Raw genomic sequence first — 19,669 nt, 5'->3', positions numbered from 1 at the left:
TGCCCAGACTCTCAGGCCATGTACCACCCCCAGGGCAGTTGGGACCACCTACGTAGGTGGTCTAGAAAGATTGGAAGACTTTGTCCTTGCATGCTCACACCGGTGCTCCAGGACAAGGACCTTGCTTGCAAGCTTTGAGTTGGTTGTTTTTCAGCATAATGCCCATTCTATACAGTAAGGCACAGAACCTATGTGCCAACCGAGGCTTTGATATGTCTTGTGTGCTTTATGGTGGTGGCACAGAGGGCTTCCTAGTGTCTATAGATCAGGCGGATCCCTTTTTGTCTTGGCCTCACTTTTGCTCCACAGGCTCCTGGCAGAGCTTGAGGCTGACTGGTACCTATCAGGGTGCTGAGAGGCTGCCTCTCTTTAGCAGCCTTCGAAGTCTCTTCATCTCCTTTTCCCAAGCCGTTCACCCCTTCTCTTACTAACCTCTGCCACTGCAAGGCCCCTTCTGCTGGAAGACAAACCTCCCAGCAGAAGCCACTGGAATTGGGTTGGGAGGGATGACAAGGTTGTCGCTGGTTGTCGCAGCCCCTGCATAGCATGCAGAGCTAGAAGATCTGTGTGCGCAGACATCTTGGTCTGCTATGGTTTTCTCTGCTCCCCGCAGGTGAGAAGAGCTGCAGCTACAGGTTGACCATGGTTGGTTGGAAAGAACTCTCCCATGAGCACAGCCTTTGCATGGGTCCAGGCAAGGGCTCCTGAGAGGGTTCTGGGCTCGGACCTGGGAGCCATGATGGGGAGGCTGGCTGGGTAGCTATAAACAGAATTCAGGGGCTGGTGGGAGGGTGTGCCAATTTGTCTGTTCATCCTGATGATCTGTAAGCAGGTCCAGGGCCGGGGGAGCACGGTTCCTCCTAGGAGGAGGCTCCTAGAAGCTGGGCTGCTCGCTGCAGTACCTTATGCAGTGCCTGTTTGACCTCCTGGTTGCGTAGGCAGTAGATGATGGGGTTGATTAGGGGTGTGAGCACTGTGTAGACAACGGACACAAGCTTGTTGTAGTCGAAGGAGTAGATGGCGCGGGGCCGGGCGTAGATGAAGAGAGAGGCTGAGTAGAAGATGACCACCACGGCCAGGTGTGAGGCGCAGGTGGAGAAGGCCTTCTGCCTGCCCCCAGCGGAGGGCATGCGCAGCACAGTGCTGAGGATGGCCGTGTAGGAGAAGACAGTTAACAGCAGTGGCCCCAGCAAGATGAGCAGTGCCAGGAGGAAGTCCACAAGCTCTGCGATGGACATGTCAGAGCAGGCGAGGTTGAGTAGCGGGGACACATCGCAGAAGAAGTGGTTCATGATGTTGGGGCCACAGTAGCCTAGACGAGAAATGAAGAAGACCTTCCCCAGGGAAATGGTGAAGCCAGACAACCAGGAGCCTCCAGCCAGGAGGCTGCAGAGACTAGGGTTCATGATGACTGGGTAGCGAAGGGGGTTGCACACCGCCACATAGCGGTCATAGGCCATGACTCCCAAGAGCGCGCACTCGGTGCAAGCCAATGCCAAGAAGAAGTAGAGTTGGGCCATGCAGCCTGTGAAGGAGATGTGCTGGAACTTGGGTGAGACCAGGCTGAGCAGCATCTTGGGCACTGTGACAGAGATGTACCATATCTCTAGGAAGGACAGGTTGCTGAGGAACAGGTACATGGGCTTGTGCAGGGAGGGGCTGGCGCGAATGACTGTGATGATGACCAAGTTCTCTGTGACAGTCAGCATGTAAGCCAGCAGGAACAGTCCTAGCAGGCTTAGGTGGAGCCCTAGGGAGCCCGAGAATCCTACAAGGATGAACTCAGTCACATCTGAGCTGTTCCTCCTGACAAACATGGCAGCCAAGACTACCTGAGGAAGCAAAGGGAGGATAATTAGGCATGGGAGAGGCCACTAGCCCCCTGAACTGAGTTCTCTTGGGTACAGAAGAGACCTCATCCTCCTTTGACACAGCTCTCTATCCCCACTGTCTGAAGCTTGGCTCACATTGGCGTGATACCCAAGCTTATTTCTTAGGGCTTGCAATCTAGCTCATAACATATCAGACAAATACCACCCATCCTGAAGTACACGGCCTGGCGCTGTGAGCCCGTCTCTGAAGCCTGGCTGTGTAGCAAATATCACTTGGGATGGCGGCCTAGGACACTCTGCAGCTCCAGGATGGCTTTTCAGGGGCTCGGGCCACACCCCTGAGTTAGGGACAGGCTGTGACTGGGGTCATCTTAGGTCCAGGGATGCGTGAACAGGGCCATCAGTATCAGGAGGGGTTCAGGCTATCTTAGAGCAACAGCCAGGTTGAGGAAAGGTAACAAGGTAGGAATCCTGAGGTCACGAGAGGGGATTTGTGGTCAGTGGGAAGGGTCAGTCTGGTCAGAGTGATGGTGGCTTAGCAAGATTTGTCCCATGGGATTCAGTTCCACCTTTCAGCACGACTGGCATCCAGAGACTCTGCAGAGGAATTGCTAGAAAGACAGTCATACCGAAGGTAGAAGTTGGATTGTTTTTCTACTTTGCAGAGGAGCTGGGGTCTCCTCCTTTGTTGTCTCAGATGCTTCCCAGAGTAGGTCATCTGAAACACATTTAGCCAGGGCATTTATATTTAAAAATAAATGTATTTGGCACTGGGGAGGCAGCTCAGTGGGTGCATAAGCATGAGAATCTGAGTTTGGACCCCCGGACTCAGGAAAAGCCGGACACAGCAGCTTGTCCCTGTAACCCCAACATTCCTGTGGAGAGATGGGAGGCAGGGATGGGCAAATCCCTGGAGGCTCACCGACCAGCTAGTGTGGTATATGTAGCAGTGAACAGGAAACCCTGTCTCAAAGAAGGTGGAAGCAGACTGACGTCTGAGCCTGCCCTCTGATGTTTACATACGTGCCACAGCATGTCTGAGCCTGTACCCACACACAAGAACATGTGCACACTGGGGCTAAAATACAGATACATAAATAAACCTATTCACTTGGAGTGGATGGAAAGATTTCTCTTGTTTCAGTGGCTAGCGTTGTGGCTGTCTTTAATGCATCCCTGTGTGACTGCAAAGGGAAGCCCAGCTGCTTTGCTGGATATACTGGCTTTTCTCACAGAGAACATATCTGATCGGGTGCAGCTGAGGGTCAACCTTCAGACTTGTCTTCATTTCATTCTGTCTCCGGAGTGCTGTTAATAAAAACAGCCAGGGACCAGCACAGGACCCAGCCTGCACCCCACTCTGTAGTCCCCAGGTGTCCTGGGAAGATTTTCTCAGACTAGGGCCCAACCTAAGCCTCAGGACTGAGTCTGGAGTAGAGAGGATGGTGCCAGAAGGGCCTCTGACATTAGTTAACAAGTAGATCCTCTCAGGGCAACCACTCTGTTGTCCACCCCAGAGTGGCCCTTGGAGTAAGAATGCAAGGTGGACTCCTGGGCAGGCGGCCTTTCAGCCACGCCTAGGCTTCCCAGGTACCCTCTCTTCTGCCTCAGGAACTGTGTGCCTCCAGCCTATCCTAGCATGCTCAGGGCCTGAGCAGGGAGTAGCACTGGCGTGTAGCTCTCCTTCCAGAGACCACAAATGTAGTAGAGTTCCAGCACAGGAGCTGAGCTCACACCCCATCCTTTCCTTGGGCTATAACTTTGAACAGGATACCTCCTACCCACAAGCCCTGGACTCTTCTGTCAACCAGGTTCATGGCAGGACTCCCACTGGCTACCTGGACAAGCCGTAGCAGACACCATCCCTGCCTTATCTACTCAAAGGATGGGTGGAAGGCATGCTCTAAGGACAGGGAACCCAACAGGTTACCTCCCCTTATGGCTCCATGGAACAGAGAAGGCCTATGACTCTGTAGGTGCCAGTCGTGAGCTGGTTGGGTAGGACAAGTTCACTGCCAGCAGCGGGACAGAGGGTACCTACCATGCAACAGAAGGGTCTGGGTAGGTCTTGGCCTGGTTATCTGGAAAGATCTTGGAAGATCAGGTCTGGTCTGGGCAGGCCTTATTAGACCGAGCTGACGGTGCAGAGACCCTTCTTTTGCATAGCTGGATCATTGATACTGCTCTCTCTGACTGGCCTATCTTGGAACTGAGCTAGGAAAAGCCAGGTCCTTCCCTGATGCAGCCCCTGTGACCCACAGGGTCACAGCTGCCTTTTGCTCAGATCTGTTGCCCATCAGCTGTGTATATGGAACAAATAGCCTCTCTTCCAGCTGTTTCTTTCTCTGAAAGAAGTAGCAGCAGTTGCTTTATGTGATGGGAAGCATGACCTAAGCACCTGGCTCAGACAGGTGGAGACACATGTGTGATGCTGGAGACCCAGGGCTGCTGAGCCTGGGGCGGTAGAGCTTCCTGTCCTGGACTCGGAGACACCATGGGCAGTACTCAGGAAGTTCACATGTCATACACAAGCTCCACCAAACCTAACACCCAACCTCAAATCTCCTATTTAAACCTAGGTTCACTTATAGGGCATCCAGGCTTATCTCCATGTCACGTGTACACACGCAGAGCATAGGCCCTCACAAGCCCTCACAAGGATAGCTGATCCCCGACACATAGACAGGTAAATTCACCTCTGGCACAAACAGATAGCCAGGGGACAAGAACCAACCTCCCAACCAGCCTCCATCCCATTCCCAAAGCCTGTGGACAATCACAGCTCTCAAACAGCTCAAAACCACAGACATGTTGTCCCTTCATGTGGATGTCTACCCAGGAGGAGCATGGTCACCAGAAATCAGTTCCAGGCTAATTGCTCAGCTAGGCTGCAGCTCAGGTTCATACAGACATGTGAAGGCACACCTGCCTGGACACACACACACACACACACACACACACACACACACACATGTATGCAACAAGGATGGAGGATGTGTAAATGCATGAGGCATTTGTACAGGCACATGAAGATGCACACACAGACAGGTACACATGCAGGTGTAGCACAGATACACATAGGCACATGCATAGATGCTCACAGACATATGCAGGCACACATGCAGGTGCACACCCAGGCACATATGTAAGCAAGTGTAGATACATACACACAGCAATATTCAGGCATACATAGACACTCATGTGCATACCCAGGGATGCACATAGACACACTCATGAACACATGTACTTGCAAACCTCCTCCCCCAAGCTCTCACCTGAGTGGGTACTAATGATGTTTTTAAGTGATGGATCTGGGGGTTTGAGTCTGTTCTCACTGCCAGCCCACTAAGAAGGCACCAAGACCTTCATGGCCTTGTTCAGGATTTCCTGGAGTCAGTGATGCTTCTGGGACTTTAATCTTGAAGATGCAGAGGAACTCAGTGAGAGAAACAGTGACTCATGGTTCTGGAGGAAGACGAGGACCAGGACTTGGGTAGAGATGACTGAGCATCTGACTGTAGGCTCCTTGGATTCCCTGAATCTCAGCTGAAACCAGCCCAGGAACTGCACTCCAGGCGAGGGAGGTGGATTTTGCCCTTGGATGGTGTTCGTATTCTTGTTGAATGATGCAACAAGATCAGAACATGGAGGATACACACTCAGAGTTTGGCTGCATTAGTGACTCCACTCAATAAAAGAGACCCCTCACAGCAGAGACAAATATCAAAGGCCAGAGATGAAACAGCAGTTCCCCCGGCATCCTGTTCACATGGGTGGGATTTGGGATTCTGTGTTCTCAGGCCCCACCTCACCCTACACCTCAGCATTGGAAAGTCAGCTGTGAGCTGGGAAGCTTCAGGCCTGGCTCCATCTTTCCTCAGCCCAGAGTGCTTCTAGGAGATAGGCTGGGCATGTGTGTGGGAAGCTCTTCTGGCTCCCAGCAGAGCAATGAACAGAAAAGGTTTTGCCTAGCTGGAGCTTTGCAAAAGGTTGGGGCCAGGAGGAAGGAGTTGAGGCCACTCCCTGCGTCTGTCCCTGGGTGATTTCTGGTAGGTTGCTTTCACCTTATCCTCATGTGGTCCCCTGAGACTGTGCTTGTCAACCAGACTGGCTGTACCAGGAAACAATGGACATTTGCCCAGTCAAAGACATCAGGGGGCAGGGCAGGTGTAGGTGGCATGATATGAGCCAACAGACCCCTTAACACCCACCAGGGGCCTAAGGTGCAAGTCACCTGGGGGTCCTGAGCCCCTTGCCCCTCTGCTCCACTTCAGGCTCAGGGCCTGCTTGGAGCTGTTCTGTTTCATCACAACTTTCCTGACCCTTGGGCAGTCTGTTTTCAGGATTACAGGGCTTAATGATTATGAGCTATTAAAGGAGACACAAGACCCCCTGCCTTGGCACTCTGACCCTGGGAAGACCACACTCATGGCTCTACCTTTGCTGGGGGCTGTGGTGCACTATCTCTGCCCCTTGACCATGGCAGATACAGCCAAGTATCTTTGGGGTATCTTTCCAAGTATGCACCATAGCTAGTTTTGACTTGAGGGTCCATGATGATATTGCATATGAGCTAAGGGACCAGAGAGCAGTGGGTAGTGAGGGGAGGCAGTGTCTGGGCCTGACAAGGAGACTTCAACCCTGGCATGTACAGGCTGAAGAGAGGCCATATCAATCACAGAGGGCAGTGGACCAGCTTTCTGTGGCTAGGGGACCCACAGCTTATCATATGGTCTTGGATCTAGTTGACAGTACAGTCCAACCCTTGGGGACTGCCTGGAACTAGCATCTTTGGCTCCATAATGCCTCCATCAAAATCACTTTACAAATGTTGGTTTCTCATTTGCTCCTCAGAGACATCTATGATCCCAGATTCAGTGCAATCGTGGCTTCTGTGGGGGAGGGGGGCGTCTCAGGTGTGAGGATGAGATGTCATAAGCATTGATGCTGGGTAGCCTTATGGTGGTGGTGGGCTGTCGAGTGGGAGCTCTTTGGAATGAGACTGGAATGTGCAGAGACTCTGGTCCTGTCCAATCTTCAGCCACTGCTCCACAATAGCATCCCTTCCCACCGAGAACCAAAGAATGAGGGTACAGCTTCCAGGGCTCTGTTGCCCCTTTCCCACTGTTACCCCAGCCTCTAGTCCCCTGCCAGCCTCTACCAACAGGTTCTCTCACCCTTAGCTAACCCCATTTCTCAGAAAGAAGCCACAGGTGGGGGACAACTTCCTGCTTCCAGTGCCCACAGGCATCCTGAGGCCCCCTGCATCTGTGTATGGTATCCTGGTCCTTTCTAGATCTCTCTAGTGCCCAAAGTCTCCCTCTGCTTTTCTTGTCCACCATTTTCTCTTGGCTTCTACTATCAGCACTGAGGCAGCTCTACCCTTCTATCTGAGGAGCAGAAATGCTGACCAAGCTCTAAGACTTACCTTCTTTCTGCCTTTGTCCCTTCCTAGAGCACACCGGCATGTCCTTCCTGCCTAAGTTAGAGGAACTCCTAGGAAGACAAAAAGAGGCCCACCCTCTCTGCTCCATGCCCTCTTTACTTCCGGGAAGACCCCAGTAAGCACATGCTCAAACATGCTTCCACACAGTTTAGGCAGTAGTCCTATGCAGGTAAAACTTCAAGTATATTGTAGGTCAGTTTGTGGAGCCCTGTGCTCCCATAATTCCACATCTTTGTAGACGGAGGCTTCCAGCCCATCAAGTTGATGTATTTCTACAATCTGTTTACATTCCCTTTCGTGTTTCTCAGCTTTCTGGATAAAGGTGTCTCATATCTTTCATGGGGCCAATTGCCACATATTGGATATTTTTGCTGCTTCTACAAGTGGACCTGTCTAGCACTCATTTTATAATCCACCGTGTGGTGCATGTGAAGATGCATAGCTGGCTCCTGTTGCTTGGTCTCCAGTAAGCTGGACTCTGCTGTGACATCTGGCTTTTATGTTCATGCTCCTGACATTTCTACCTCAATGACATTATCTGGTTATGGCTCACTGTCTAATCCTCTGGAATGTGTTTTTCTCATCTGTCTGTGCAGGTTTCCAGCTCTTGGTGTAGAGTTGGTCAGATCTGTAAGAGCAGGAAGCAAGATGTTCGATGTGGGTGGGTATTCCCTCTTGTCTCTTGTTTGCAAACGCTTGGCTGTGTTAATGATCACAAATGGCCACTGAATTTTATTTATTTTTGCACCTCTTATGATAGTAAGATGATTTTCCTGTGTTGGTTTTTCCAAATTTTGGCAAATTAGCAGAGACTACTTATTCGTGTCAGCTTTTTCAGATGCTGGTCAGAGGAAGCTGCAGGGTTGTGGCTGCTTTGTGGTTCTGGGTCTGGAGTTTCCTTTGGGTGGGACCTTCTATTTCTTTAGAAGAGCTTTAAGGAGGTTTGGTTGACATTTGATAACCACAAACAGTTACACGGTTTAGTGATTTTTGACTCAAGAGCACACCCATGAAACCCTCACTGCAATCAAGATAGTGGGTATCCCAGGGCTGCACACCTCCCTCCTTTCACCCCCCTCCCCCAGGAGACCACTGGTGCTTCCTGGTACCAAAGCCTACTTTTGTTTCCTGGAACTGCAAGACACATGCACAATGAGTAAAACCACTCACTCTGAAGCTTTGATTATCCATGTCACACACACCTGTGGCACATTGGAGAAATTCGCCACCATTTTCCATTATAACCTATGGCTGATTAGCCCCCATGCCAATGACAAGACAATGGAGATGTTTCAGGTTTTGGCAGTTACTATTATAACTTTAATTTAATTTAATTAAAAGAATTTTTTTTAACTTTCATATCCCAATGTTTTAATTTATTTTATGCAAACACATAGAAGAAACATATTTGGTTCATGGTAGCTCTATGCTTAGCTTATGAGATTCCCAGGCTGTCTTTCCTCAAGGTACTCAGTCTGGAGATGCAGGTAATGCAGCACCTTGAAAGACAGTCATAGCTTTGGGGTGGTCCTTTGAATGGAAGAAAATCATAAAAGCCAGAGGTCTTAAGAAACAGAAAGAGAAAAAGAGATCACATTCAACCCACAGGAAGAAAGAAATAATAAATAAGTGTAAGTAAAATATGGATTATCAATAAGCTTGGAAGTCAATTGGATAAAATGCTTTTTTAATATTGGATATTTTATTTATTTACATTTCAAATGTAAATCCCCTTTCCTGGTTTCCCCTCTGAAAACCCCCTATCCCATCCCCTCATTACCCTGTTTTAATGAGGGTGCTCTCCCACCCACCCACCCACCCACCTCACCGCCCTAGCATTCTTCTACACTGAAGCATCAAGCCTTCACAGGACCAAGGGCCTCCCGTCCCACTGACACTTGATAAGACCTCTTCAGCTCCTGCAGTCCTTCCCCTAACTCCTCCATTGGAGTTCCTGTGTTCAGTCTGATGGTTTGGATAAAATGTTAATAAAATGAATTCCATCCTATTAAGACTAGTTAAGATAAAAGAGAAATCCCACACATTATCACTAGAGGCTGAGCAATTGAAGAGGGATATCTTGTGGATTTCACTAATGCCTAAAAGTAACTTAAGAAATTTACAAATAGTTTCATCACAGTAAATTTATGCATTCAGAAGCACTGATTTACTCATGAATAGATTATTTGAATATCCCTGTATTTATCAAAGAAATTAAATTTATAATAAAACCTTTCCACTATGGAGGTTCCTAAAAACAAACAAACAAACAAACAAACAAACAAACAAACACAGCAACAAAATACCGAACCAAAACAAAAGGAGAACATTAGTATGACCTGGCTACACAGTTCTTGTCCACGTGACCCAGCTACATAGCCCCTGGGCATCCGTGGGACCCAGCACACCGCACCTAGGCACTCACACAGAAGCCTCGAGTCATTTCACAGAAATACCTGCAAATCAGTTTTCTGCAGCAGTGCTCACAGTGGCCAAGCTATGGAGTCAGCCCAGAGATAAAGAAGCAAAATTGGAGCTTTATTCAGCTATAAAGAATAAAATTAAGTTCTGTGCGGGAAAATGGATTCAGCTAGAGACTTTCATATTACATGAAATAAAATCAGACTCAGACAAACACACAAAAAGTGTTTTCTTTCACTTGTGGATTCTAGATTGTATATAGACAAATTATTCATAAATATGAGACATGGAGGAAGATGCGAGGCTGGGGAATGATGGAGACAGGCAAGCAGAAGATGGAGAAAATGAGGTGAGTGCCGGTGAATGTGGCTAAAGCATTGATTTAGTTATTTGAAAGTATTTTCATTAAACTTAGTACCATATGTAACGAATATGTCAAAAGAATATTTTAAAAACTTTCCATGTGTGTCTCACACTAGAAAACACTGAACATGAACATGGAGGGAGGCTCCTGGAGATAGAAGAGTCTAAGCAGGGAGAGAGAGAGGCTAGAGAGGAGCAGGAGGAGGAAGTGCCGATCTGCACGAAGACCAGACCGCTGGGATGGAGAGGTGGATCAGCTTTAGGAGCCGTTGCTGCTGCTTTTTCAGAGAACCTGAATTTCATTCCCAGCACCCATATTGGGAGGTTCACAACCACTTGTAACTAATTCCAGAGGATCTGATATCTTCTTCTGGCCTTTGTGTGAACCTGCACACAAATAATGTTAGCATTTCTTCTAGGCTCTGCCCCACAGACAGCTACCTGACAACAGTCAGGTGTGCCCGACTCATGATAAAAGGGGCTGCTTGCCCCCTCCTCACTCTCTCACTCTCTTACTCTCTTAACCCCTTCCCTCTCTGCCCCTTTTCTCCCCATTCCCCTCCCTCCTCTCTCTACATGTTAATGTCCAGCCTCTTCTCCCTCCCTCCCTCCCTCCCTCCCTCCCTCCCTCCCTCCCTCCCTCCCTCCTTCTCTCCCTCCCTCCATTGCTCTCTCTCTCTCTCTCTCTCTCTCTCTGACTTTCCCTGTCTTTACTCCCTCAACTCTCCCCTCCATGCTCTATATAAACCCTATTCTATACTATACCACTGTGTGTGTGTGGCTGGTACCTCAGGGGGAAGGGATGCTTCAGCATGGGACAGCAGAGGCACCCCATTCCACCTCACCATACCACGCCTCTACCAAACATATCCCTGGCTTTTCTTTCTTTCTTTCTTTCTTTCTTTCTTTCTTTCTTTCTTTCTTTCTTTCTTTCTTTCTTTCTTTCTTTCTTTCTTTCTTTCTTTCTTTTCTTTCTCTCTCTCTCTCTCTTTCTTTCTTCTTCTTCTTCCTCTTCCTCTTCCTCCTCCTCCTCCTTCTTCTTCTTTATTTTAATAAAACAAACAGATAACACCTCCTCCTATGTAATTAAAATTAAAATAAATCTTTTTTTTTAATTAGGTATGTTCTTTATTTACATTTCAAATGTTGTCCCCTTTCCTGGTTCCCCCCTCCCCCGAAAATCCCATAAGCCATCTCCCCTTCCCCAATCAACCCACCCCACTTCCTTGTCCTAGTATTCCTCTACACTATGGCATCAGGTCTTCCAGGAGTGAGGGAGGGCCTCTCCTCTCTTTAGTGCCTAACAAGAGCATCCTCTGCTGCCGATGTGTCTGGAGCCATGGGTAACTCCATGTGTACTCTTTGGCTGATAGTTTTGTCCCTTGGAGCTCTGGGAGTACTGGGTGACTCATACTGTTTGCTTATCCTATGGCGTTGCAAACCCCTTCAGCTCATTGGGTCCTTTCTCTAGCTCCCCCATTGGAGACCCTGTGCTCAGTTCAGTGCCTGGCTGAGAGTGTTTCCCTCTGTATTTGTCATGCACTAGGAGAGCCTCCCAGGTGATAGCTATATCCAGCTCCGGTCAGCCAGCACTTGTGGACATCCACAATAGTGTTTGGGTTTTGTAACTGAGTATAGGATGCATCCTGGTTGAGGTAGTCTCTGGATGGTCTTTCCCTCAGACTCTGCTCAACCTTTTGCCTTTGTATCTTCTTCTGTGGTTATTTTTCCCCCCTTTCTACAAAGGACCCAAGGATCCATACTTTGTTCTTCCTCCTTCTTGGGCATCATTTGATATATGAATTGTGTCTTAGGTATTGCAAGTTTCTAGGCTAATATCCACTTATCAGTGAGTGCATACCATGAGTGTTCTTTTATGACTGGGTTACTTCACTCAGGATGATATTCTCCAGTTCCACCCATTTGTCTAAGAATTTCATGAATTCATTGTTTCTAATTGCTGAATAGTACTCTATTGTGTATATATACCACATTTTCTGTATCCATTCCTCTGTTGAGGGATGTCTGGGTTCTTTCCAGCTTCTGGCTATTATAAATAGGGCTTCTATAAACATAGTGGAGCATGTGTCCTTATTACATGCTGGAGAATCCTCTGGGTATATGCCCAGGAGTAGTATAACAGGGTCCTCTGGTAATATTATGCCCAGTATTCTGAGGAGCTACCAAACTGATTTCCAGAGTGGTTGTACCAGCTTGCAATCCCACCAGCAGTGGAGGAGTGTTCCTCTTTCTCCACTACCTCTCCAGCACCTGCTGCCTCCTGATTTTTTATCTTAGCTATTTTGACTGGCATGAGGTGAAATCTCAGGGCTGTTTTGATTTGCATTTCCCTGATGACTAAGGATGTTGAACATTTCTTTAGGTGATTCTCAGTCATTTGATATTCCTTAGGTGAAAATTCTCTGTTTAGCTCTGTACCCCATTTTTAATAGGGTTATTTGGTTCTCTGTAGTCTAACTTTTTGAGTTCTTTGTATATATTGGATATTAACCCTCTATCGGATGTAGGGTTGGAATGTACAAGTGTGTGAGCATACACACATAAAAATAAATCTTGAAAAACTAAGGATGTGTGAAAACTCATAATTTTATAAGCTTTTTAAAAACTGTAATCTTCAAAACAGAGTTTGAATGGAGACTCTCCCTATGGATAGATAATACTCTTCCCAGAAGCCATAGGTTATTAAATGAAAATCCCAGTACCACAATGGAGGACCAACAGAGCCTCCAAAACAGTACAGGCTATTGTCATCACACTTGTCTAGTAGAATTTGGTGATAAGATCTTTTAGCTGAAAAGGCCACACACTTGCAGACATGAGGTATCTTCATAGATAAACTGAGCTGTAGCAGAGCTGGAAGCTTCCTTCCCAGGGGCTAGCCTTCACATTGCCAGAAGCTGCTCTGCAGGCTCTTGGGGGAGAAAAGTCATCAGTATTTTTCTATCTGAGAACCACATGAGCTATAACAACAACCCCTCAGACAAAGTATGCCTGCTTTGGGGTGGTATGACTGTTAGGGATTTGTTACATTTTCTGATTGGATCTGAGGTCTACTCCAGAGATGAAAACTATAAACGTGGCTCTATATACATGGTCAAGAGTCTGTGGCTATTGTTTTGCTGTGTGGTCATATTGCCAAAATGTCTTCTAAATTCTTTGTGCATCTAGTCTTCGTCAACAAAGCTTCGTATGGTGGAAGTTGGTGGTTAATGCAGACCCCAAACTGGCCAAAGTGCTAAAAGTAAGCAATGGTGGGGGGGTTTGGGGGGAGGGGATAGCTGTATTACCATTTCTAATACTTCAGGAATATCAAGGAAGTGGGCAGAAAGAATGTAAGTCCAAGAGGACAGGAGCAAAAAGATGTCATCTGGACACCACATAACCATTGCCTCCATGAACTCAATGTAGGTGTAGTTATCTACAAAGACCCATGAATGACTGAGTCCCTCAACATTCATCACAGAGGGGAGGGACCCATGAAACCCATCCCTCTTTGAGGGGCTACTGACAACCGATGGCTTGAATATGTGTTATTTTCTTCTGTGTGGCCACTGGTAATTTGCTCTTGCTCTAGTAAGTAAGCGCTCACCCATGTGCATCCTCCCACAGTGTTGGAGCTGGGTTTCGAACCTCTGCACTAATCACTAGTTCTCAGCCTGTGAAGGTCCTGGCCCTTTGTTTTGTTTTGCTTTTTTTTTTAATTCGATATATTCTTTATTTACATTTCAAATCATTTCCCCTTTCCTGGCTCCCCACTCCCTGAAAGTCCCATAAGCCCTCTTCCCTCCCCCTGTTCCCCCATCCACCCCTTCCCACTTCCCTGTTCTGGTGTTCCCCTAGAGTGCTGCACTGAGTCTTTCCAGAACCAGGGGCCACTCCTCCGTTCCTCTTGGACATCATTTAATGTGTGGATTATGTCCTGGGTATTCAAAGTTTCTAGGCTAATATCCACTTATCAGTGAGTGCATACCATGATTGATCTTTTGAGACTGTGTTACCTCACTTAGTATGATGTTCTCCAGCTCTATCCATTTGTCTAAGAATTTCATGAATTCATTGTTTCTAATGGCTGAATAGTACTCCATTGTGTAAATATACCACATTTTTTTGTATCCATTCCTCCGTTGAAGGACATCTGGGTTTTTTCCAGTTTCTGTCTACTACAAATAGGGCTGCTATGAACATAGTGGAACATGTGTCCTTATTGCATGCCGGTATACTCCTGGGTACATGCCCAGGAGTGTCATGCCCAGATTTCTGAGGAACCGCCAGACAGATTTCCAAAATGGTTGTACCATCTTGCAATCCCACCAGCAGTGGAGGAGTGTTCCTCTTTCTCCACATTTGGTTTTTTTGAGACAGGGTTTCTCTGTCTAGCCTTGACTGTCCTGTCCTGGAACTCACTCTGTAGACCAGGCTGGCCTCAAACTCAGAAATCCTCCTGCCTCTGCCTCCCAGAGTGCTGGGATTTACAGGTGTGCAGCTAGCCAGCACCTGGAGATAGCCTGGGTGGAGCACTAAAGTCTGCTGAGCTGCATGATCTACGAATTCCTGAATTAAACAGGTGGCTCGTCCAGCTCCCTGAGCAGTGGAGCCAGCAAACACAAGACCACCTCCCTGGAACTCAGCCCGGAGTCTGGGGGAGGGGCTCGCCCAAACTCTTAAATTGTCAGACCTCCATTAAACTTTGGCCTCCGTCAGCAACTGTCATTCAGGCCCTCATTCTTTTCACCACCCTCCCATCTACTCCCCAGCTTCTCTTCCAGGAACCCAGTTCACAGTAGCTGCTGGCAGCTACACCCATGAAATTCTAGTTAAGTTCTGTGGCCACAACACAAAAAGGAGACATGAGAGCATGAGGGAAATTTGCTGAGGAGTGTTCCAGACAGAGGGAGAGGGGGAGGAAGAGAGAGGGGATTTGGGAGCGCATGTGCAAACAGGACTAGAATTCTTTACATAAAAGTTTAAAACTGTCAAACAACAGAAATTAAACTTTGCACCAAGGAAAATCCAAGACCAAAGAAATTTACTGGTGAAATGTGTCGAAAGACGTGGCCCAGATCTTTTGTGACCAGCACAATTCTGATATCAAAATCTGCTGGGAAAATAGATTTACAAAACAATATCTCATGTGGAGAGAGAATTTCTAGTAAAATTTTAGCAACCTCTAAAAGGATAACATATTAGAAATATCATTTTCCCCAAGAATGAGATAAGCTTGGGATATTTAAAAAAAGTTACCTCAGCTGATAACATGCAGTCTGATATTCTGCAGGGTTAAATTCTTGGAGCCCATGGTGTAAGGGAAAACAAATTCCTGAAGTTGGTCCTTTGACTTCTATGCACTCCATTATATGTGTATGCGTGTGTGTGTGTGTGTGTGTGTGTGTGTGTGTGTATACTATTTTCAATAAATTAAATAAAAAAAACCCGCTATGAACGTACCTCATCGTTACTTGATGGACACGTTTCTGAAGCTGATATAGAAGCTGGGTGAGGGGACGATGCCTTAGAGCCATTGTCATCACCAGGTTTCCACAGGCACTGATAGTTTTCAAAATATTAACCTGCCAGGACTATCTGCATTCCCCATCCCAAGCCTCTTTAAGGTGGCTTTAAGGTAGCTTTGCTCACTCAGAGGCATCAGCCTGTGTTTGGGGTAGTCCAGGTAGAGACTGTGGCTGTAAGAGACCTGCTGGCTGAATTCTGGGGACCCAGAAAAGCCCTGTCCTAGTTCTGAATTCAGAGGGTACAGAGATAGGAGAAGCAAACAGAATTCAACTGATATATTATATGATGCAATACATATATCCATTTGCAAAATATAGTAATTATTTAATACTTATTCTTTTTCAGTACTTGGGTTTAAATCTAGGCCCTCACTCATGGTAGACAAATGTTATACATCCTGAGCTACAACCCAAGCAATCCAGTATTTAATTATTGAGAATTTCTATGATATTCACGGACATGGAAAGGACCTAGTTGAGCATAGAAGAATGTTGAAAAAGAACAAAATGTCAAGATGCAGACCAATTTTTTTTTTTAAAATTTTGGAGATAAGGTTTCTCTGTGTAGCTGTGGCTGCCCTGAAATTCATTCTGTAGACTAGGCTGGCCTCTAACTCACAGAGAATCACCCACCTCTGCCTCTTGAGTGCTGGGATCAAAGGTGTGCACCACTACCACCCAGCTAAGATGTGGACGATTTTATCTTACTACTTAGAGCTGCAATAAGAATAATAATGAGACACTGATATAAAGACAGAGAAGCAGATGACTAGAATGCAAGAGGATCCGGAAACACATCTACATACTCAGCTGATGGAACCAAAGGGCAAAAAATCCTACCCAGGGACAGCAAAGCCAAGAGGCCCACCGTCTCCTTCATGCCATGTGCAGAATGAGTTTGGGATGGAGCTGGGACCCCAGCAGACAGGTAGAAGCTACAGAGCACTCCGATAAAACCAAACAAAGCCTGGTGATGTTTCCAACCTGAGCAGGGGGTGCTCTGAGAGAGACAAGGAAGCAAGCCTAGTGTGAGCCCCACAGTGACGGTGGCTGCACTCCCCCGTTCTGCACTGTCTGAAGTCACACATCCCCAAGCAGGAACGCTTCTCATCTTTCTGTTCATGTCTCCCCGGATCTCCCTGCAGCCAAATGTTCTCTCCTGCATGAGTTTAAGGATGACGATTAATTAGCTCTGGGCCTGCAGGACTCTGATGTGGTGGGTGTCTGCATAGTCAGGGCAGATGTGCTTGCAGCTGCCAGATGCACTGACCACAACGTCTCTTTGCAATTTTGTTAACCTTGTTGTTCAAATGTTTTGATCTCCTCAGTGATTTTTTTCTGTGATTGCGGTATAACTTGCTGACAGATATGTCAAAAATCTCCTACCAGCTGCATTTCCGTCAGTTTTGAGCACCCACAAAAGTTTTTTTTTTAGGTCATTTCCTTGTGTGCTTGAGAAATTAAAATTCTTGGAGAATTAGACAATTTTACGATGATAGCATGATTCAACTGGTCTCCAGTAATGCTTTTTAAATGATTTGGCATGATATTAATATTTGTACAAAATAACAACTACTCATTTACATTGGTCAGAGCACCTACTAGGTCAGCGTCACCATGTTCCATGCCAGGCTGGTTGGAGAGTCTCTGTTTGCTCTGCATTTCTCTTGTTTTACCGTGACAATCCACTCATGACCCATTCCTGATGCATGGTCATGGCGCCTACATTTTAAATTACATACTTAAATCCTCTGGATATTTGAAATCCCATGATACTCAAAGATAATTATCTTTTGTCATTCTTTAATATGATTTATTTATAATCTACAGAAAAGGGAAAACTGAATATAAAAGTTAACTCTTCAAATCCAGCATCTTTGAATCTGGAGAGCAAATGCCTACAGAAAGTCTGGAGGCGGTGGCCTCGGTCTTCCTATAGTCTTTATGTTTCTGTTCCTATGTCTGCTCCCAAGGCCTGAGGGTTCTGTTCTTGGGCTGCCAGCCTGGGCCCCTATGTCTGTGACTTATCTTTATTTACAGGACCGTGTTCTTTGTAGAGCCAAAGTTTTAAACTGTTAGGTTTTTTTTTGGGGGGGTGGTGGTGAGCAGTATCAAGTTTTCTATGTGAAGATATAATTTTGGTAATAAAGCTGCACTGAACCCGTTGAGCAAGTGTCCTCATGGTAAGATGGAACATCCTTTGGGTATATGCCCAGGAGTGGCATAGCTGAATTCTTAGGGAGATCGATCCTCAACTTCCTGAGGAACTGCCTTATTGATTTCCATAGTGGCTGTACACGTTTTCAGTCCCAGCAGCAATGGAGGAGTTATTCCACATCCGCATCAGCAGGAATCTCAGCCATTTAAGATTCCTTTATTAAGGATTCTCTACTTAGATCTGTACCCTATTTTTAATTGGATTATTTGGCTTTTTTGATATCTAGTTTCTTGGGTTTTTTTTTTTTTTATATATTTTGGATGGAGAAGGGAAGGTGGGAGGAACTGGGAGGGGGAGAGATGAAAACTATAATCAAGACATATTGTCTGAGGAAAGAAACCATTTTCAATAGAAGGGAAAGATAAACTGCACCAACCATATTAATCAATAGAAAAAATTTGTGAAGTTTGAAGTCCCAAGGATACAATACATATTTTAGAAAAACAAATTCCTTCCAAATACTCCTCTAAATAGAATTATTGCATGTCCATGTAAAATGACTGTGCTAATTTTCTATTAACAATCTAATTAAATTGTTCAATTTTTGACTTGGTGTAGACTCCAAATTTATATTAAAATGTTTCATTTTCCAAATACCATCATAGCTCAAAAAATCTTAATTACATGCTTATGACATGAGGGGCTCATCTATTCACTTTTTATCCCTGGTATAGTTATAAATTTTTTGTATGAACTTGCTGTAGTTTTTTCTTTAAAATTTCCTTTCCTTTCCTTTATTTGTTTAAACTTTTAAATTGATTCTTTGTGAATTTCACATCATGCACCCAATCCCACTCATCTCCCAGTCCCTTTATATTTGCCTCCCAGTCTTGCAATCTCTCCCCCAAAAGAAAAAAATGATAAAATAAATCTCTCTGTGGAAGCTGCAGTGTGCTGTGGTGTGTCATACAGTACACCCTTTGTCCAGACATCTTTACTTGCAAATGTTCATTGCAACGAACATTGGTCTCTTAAAGTTCTTCTTATAGTTTTCTTTCACTAATGTGATTTCATTACAGAAATGATAGATTTCAGTATGATAGTTTTGTGCAAATGTATAATTTACTCTGGTGTTATTTCCCATCCACCACTCTTTCATATGCCTTCCCCTCTCAGTGATCCCCTCTTCTTCCATGTGGTCCCTTTCTACTATTGTGACTTAGATGTATATTTGCATGTATATGCATATTCAAACGTGAGAATGTACATTCAAATATATGTGTATACCTGTATGTGTGGCCCAAGGTTAACATGAGACAGCTTTCTTGATCAAGCTCTGTTTTATACATTGAGGTGGGGCTTCTCACTTCAACCCAGAGCTCCTTGATAAGGCCACTCTAGCTAGCCAGCTTGCTTGGGGACCCTTTGTCTCTGACTTCTGAGAGCTGGGATTACAGCTAGTCCTCCAGTAGCACCAACAATTATGTGGGTTCTGGAGATCTGACCTCTGACTCTTGAGCTTGTTCAGCAGGCACTTACCACTGAGTCACATTCTCAGTTCCTTAAACATGTATATTTTAAAGTACAGATGACACACATGAGAGAAGACATGACACTTGCCTTCCCAAGTCTGGCTGGTTTTGTCTACTTGTCTCAATTTATATCCATAGTTTTGAAGAAGACATGACTCTGTTTTTCTTTGTGGAATAATAACCCCTTTCATTTGTATACATTTCATTTATGTATCCCTCCATGGACAGCTGTCTAGACTGGTTCCTTATCTTGGTTATTATGAACAGTACAGCAATAAGCAAGGGTGTGCAAGTCTCTCTGTGATGTTACTCAGGGTCATTCAGTGGCATTCCCAGGAGTGATAGAGCTAGGTCATGGGTAGCTCCATTTCTTAGTTTTTTTGGGG

General features: G+C 46.0%; 1 protein-coding gene across 2 annotated transcripts; it reads right to left on the bottom strand.

Annotated features, from left to right (window-relative positions):
* Positions 1–599: 599 nt before the first annotated feature.
* LOC127678854 (olfactory receptor 226-like) lies at positions 600–9,974 on the bottom strand. Of its 2 annotated transcripts, XM_052174157.1 has the most exons (2): positions 9,964–9,974; positions 600–1,803 (listed from the first exon to the last, which is right to left on the bottom strand). In XM_052174157.1, exons 1-2 carry the CDS (start codon positions 9,972–9,974, stop codon positions 861–863), a joined length of 954 nt encoding a protein of 317 aa, XP_052030117.1. In that variant the 3' UTR covers positions 600–860. The 2 variants fall into 2 exon arrangements, with proteins under 2 accessions (XP_052030117.1, XP_052030107.1); XM_052174147.1 differs by lacking the exon at positions 9,964–9,974 and having other exon boundaries at positions 600–1,817.
* Between the last annotated feature and the right edge of the window lie 9,695 nt (positions 9,975–19,669).

The sequence above is a fragment of the Apodemus sylvaticus genome, chromosome 1 (genome assembly GCF_947179515.1).
Source record: "Apodemus sylvaticus chromosome 1, mApoSyl1.1, whole genome shotgun sequence".
In the NCBI taxonomy this organism is placed as follows: domain Eukaryota; kingdom Metazoa; phylum Chordata; class Mammalia; order Rodentia; family Muridae; genus Apodemus; species Apodemus sylvaticus.
This window is presented reverse-complemented; position numbering and strand designations above follow the sequence as displayed.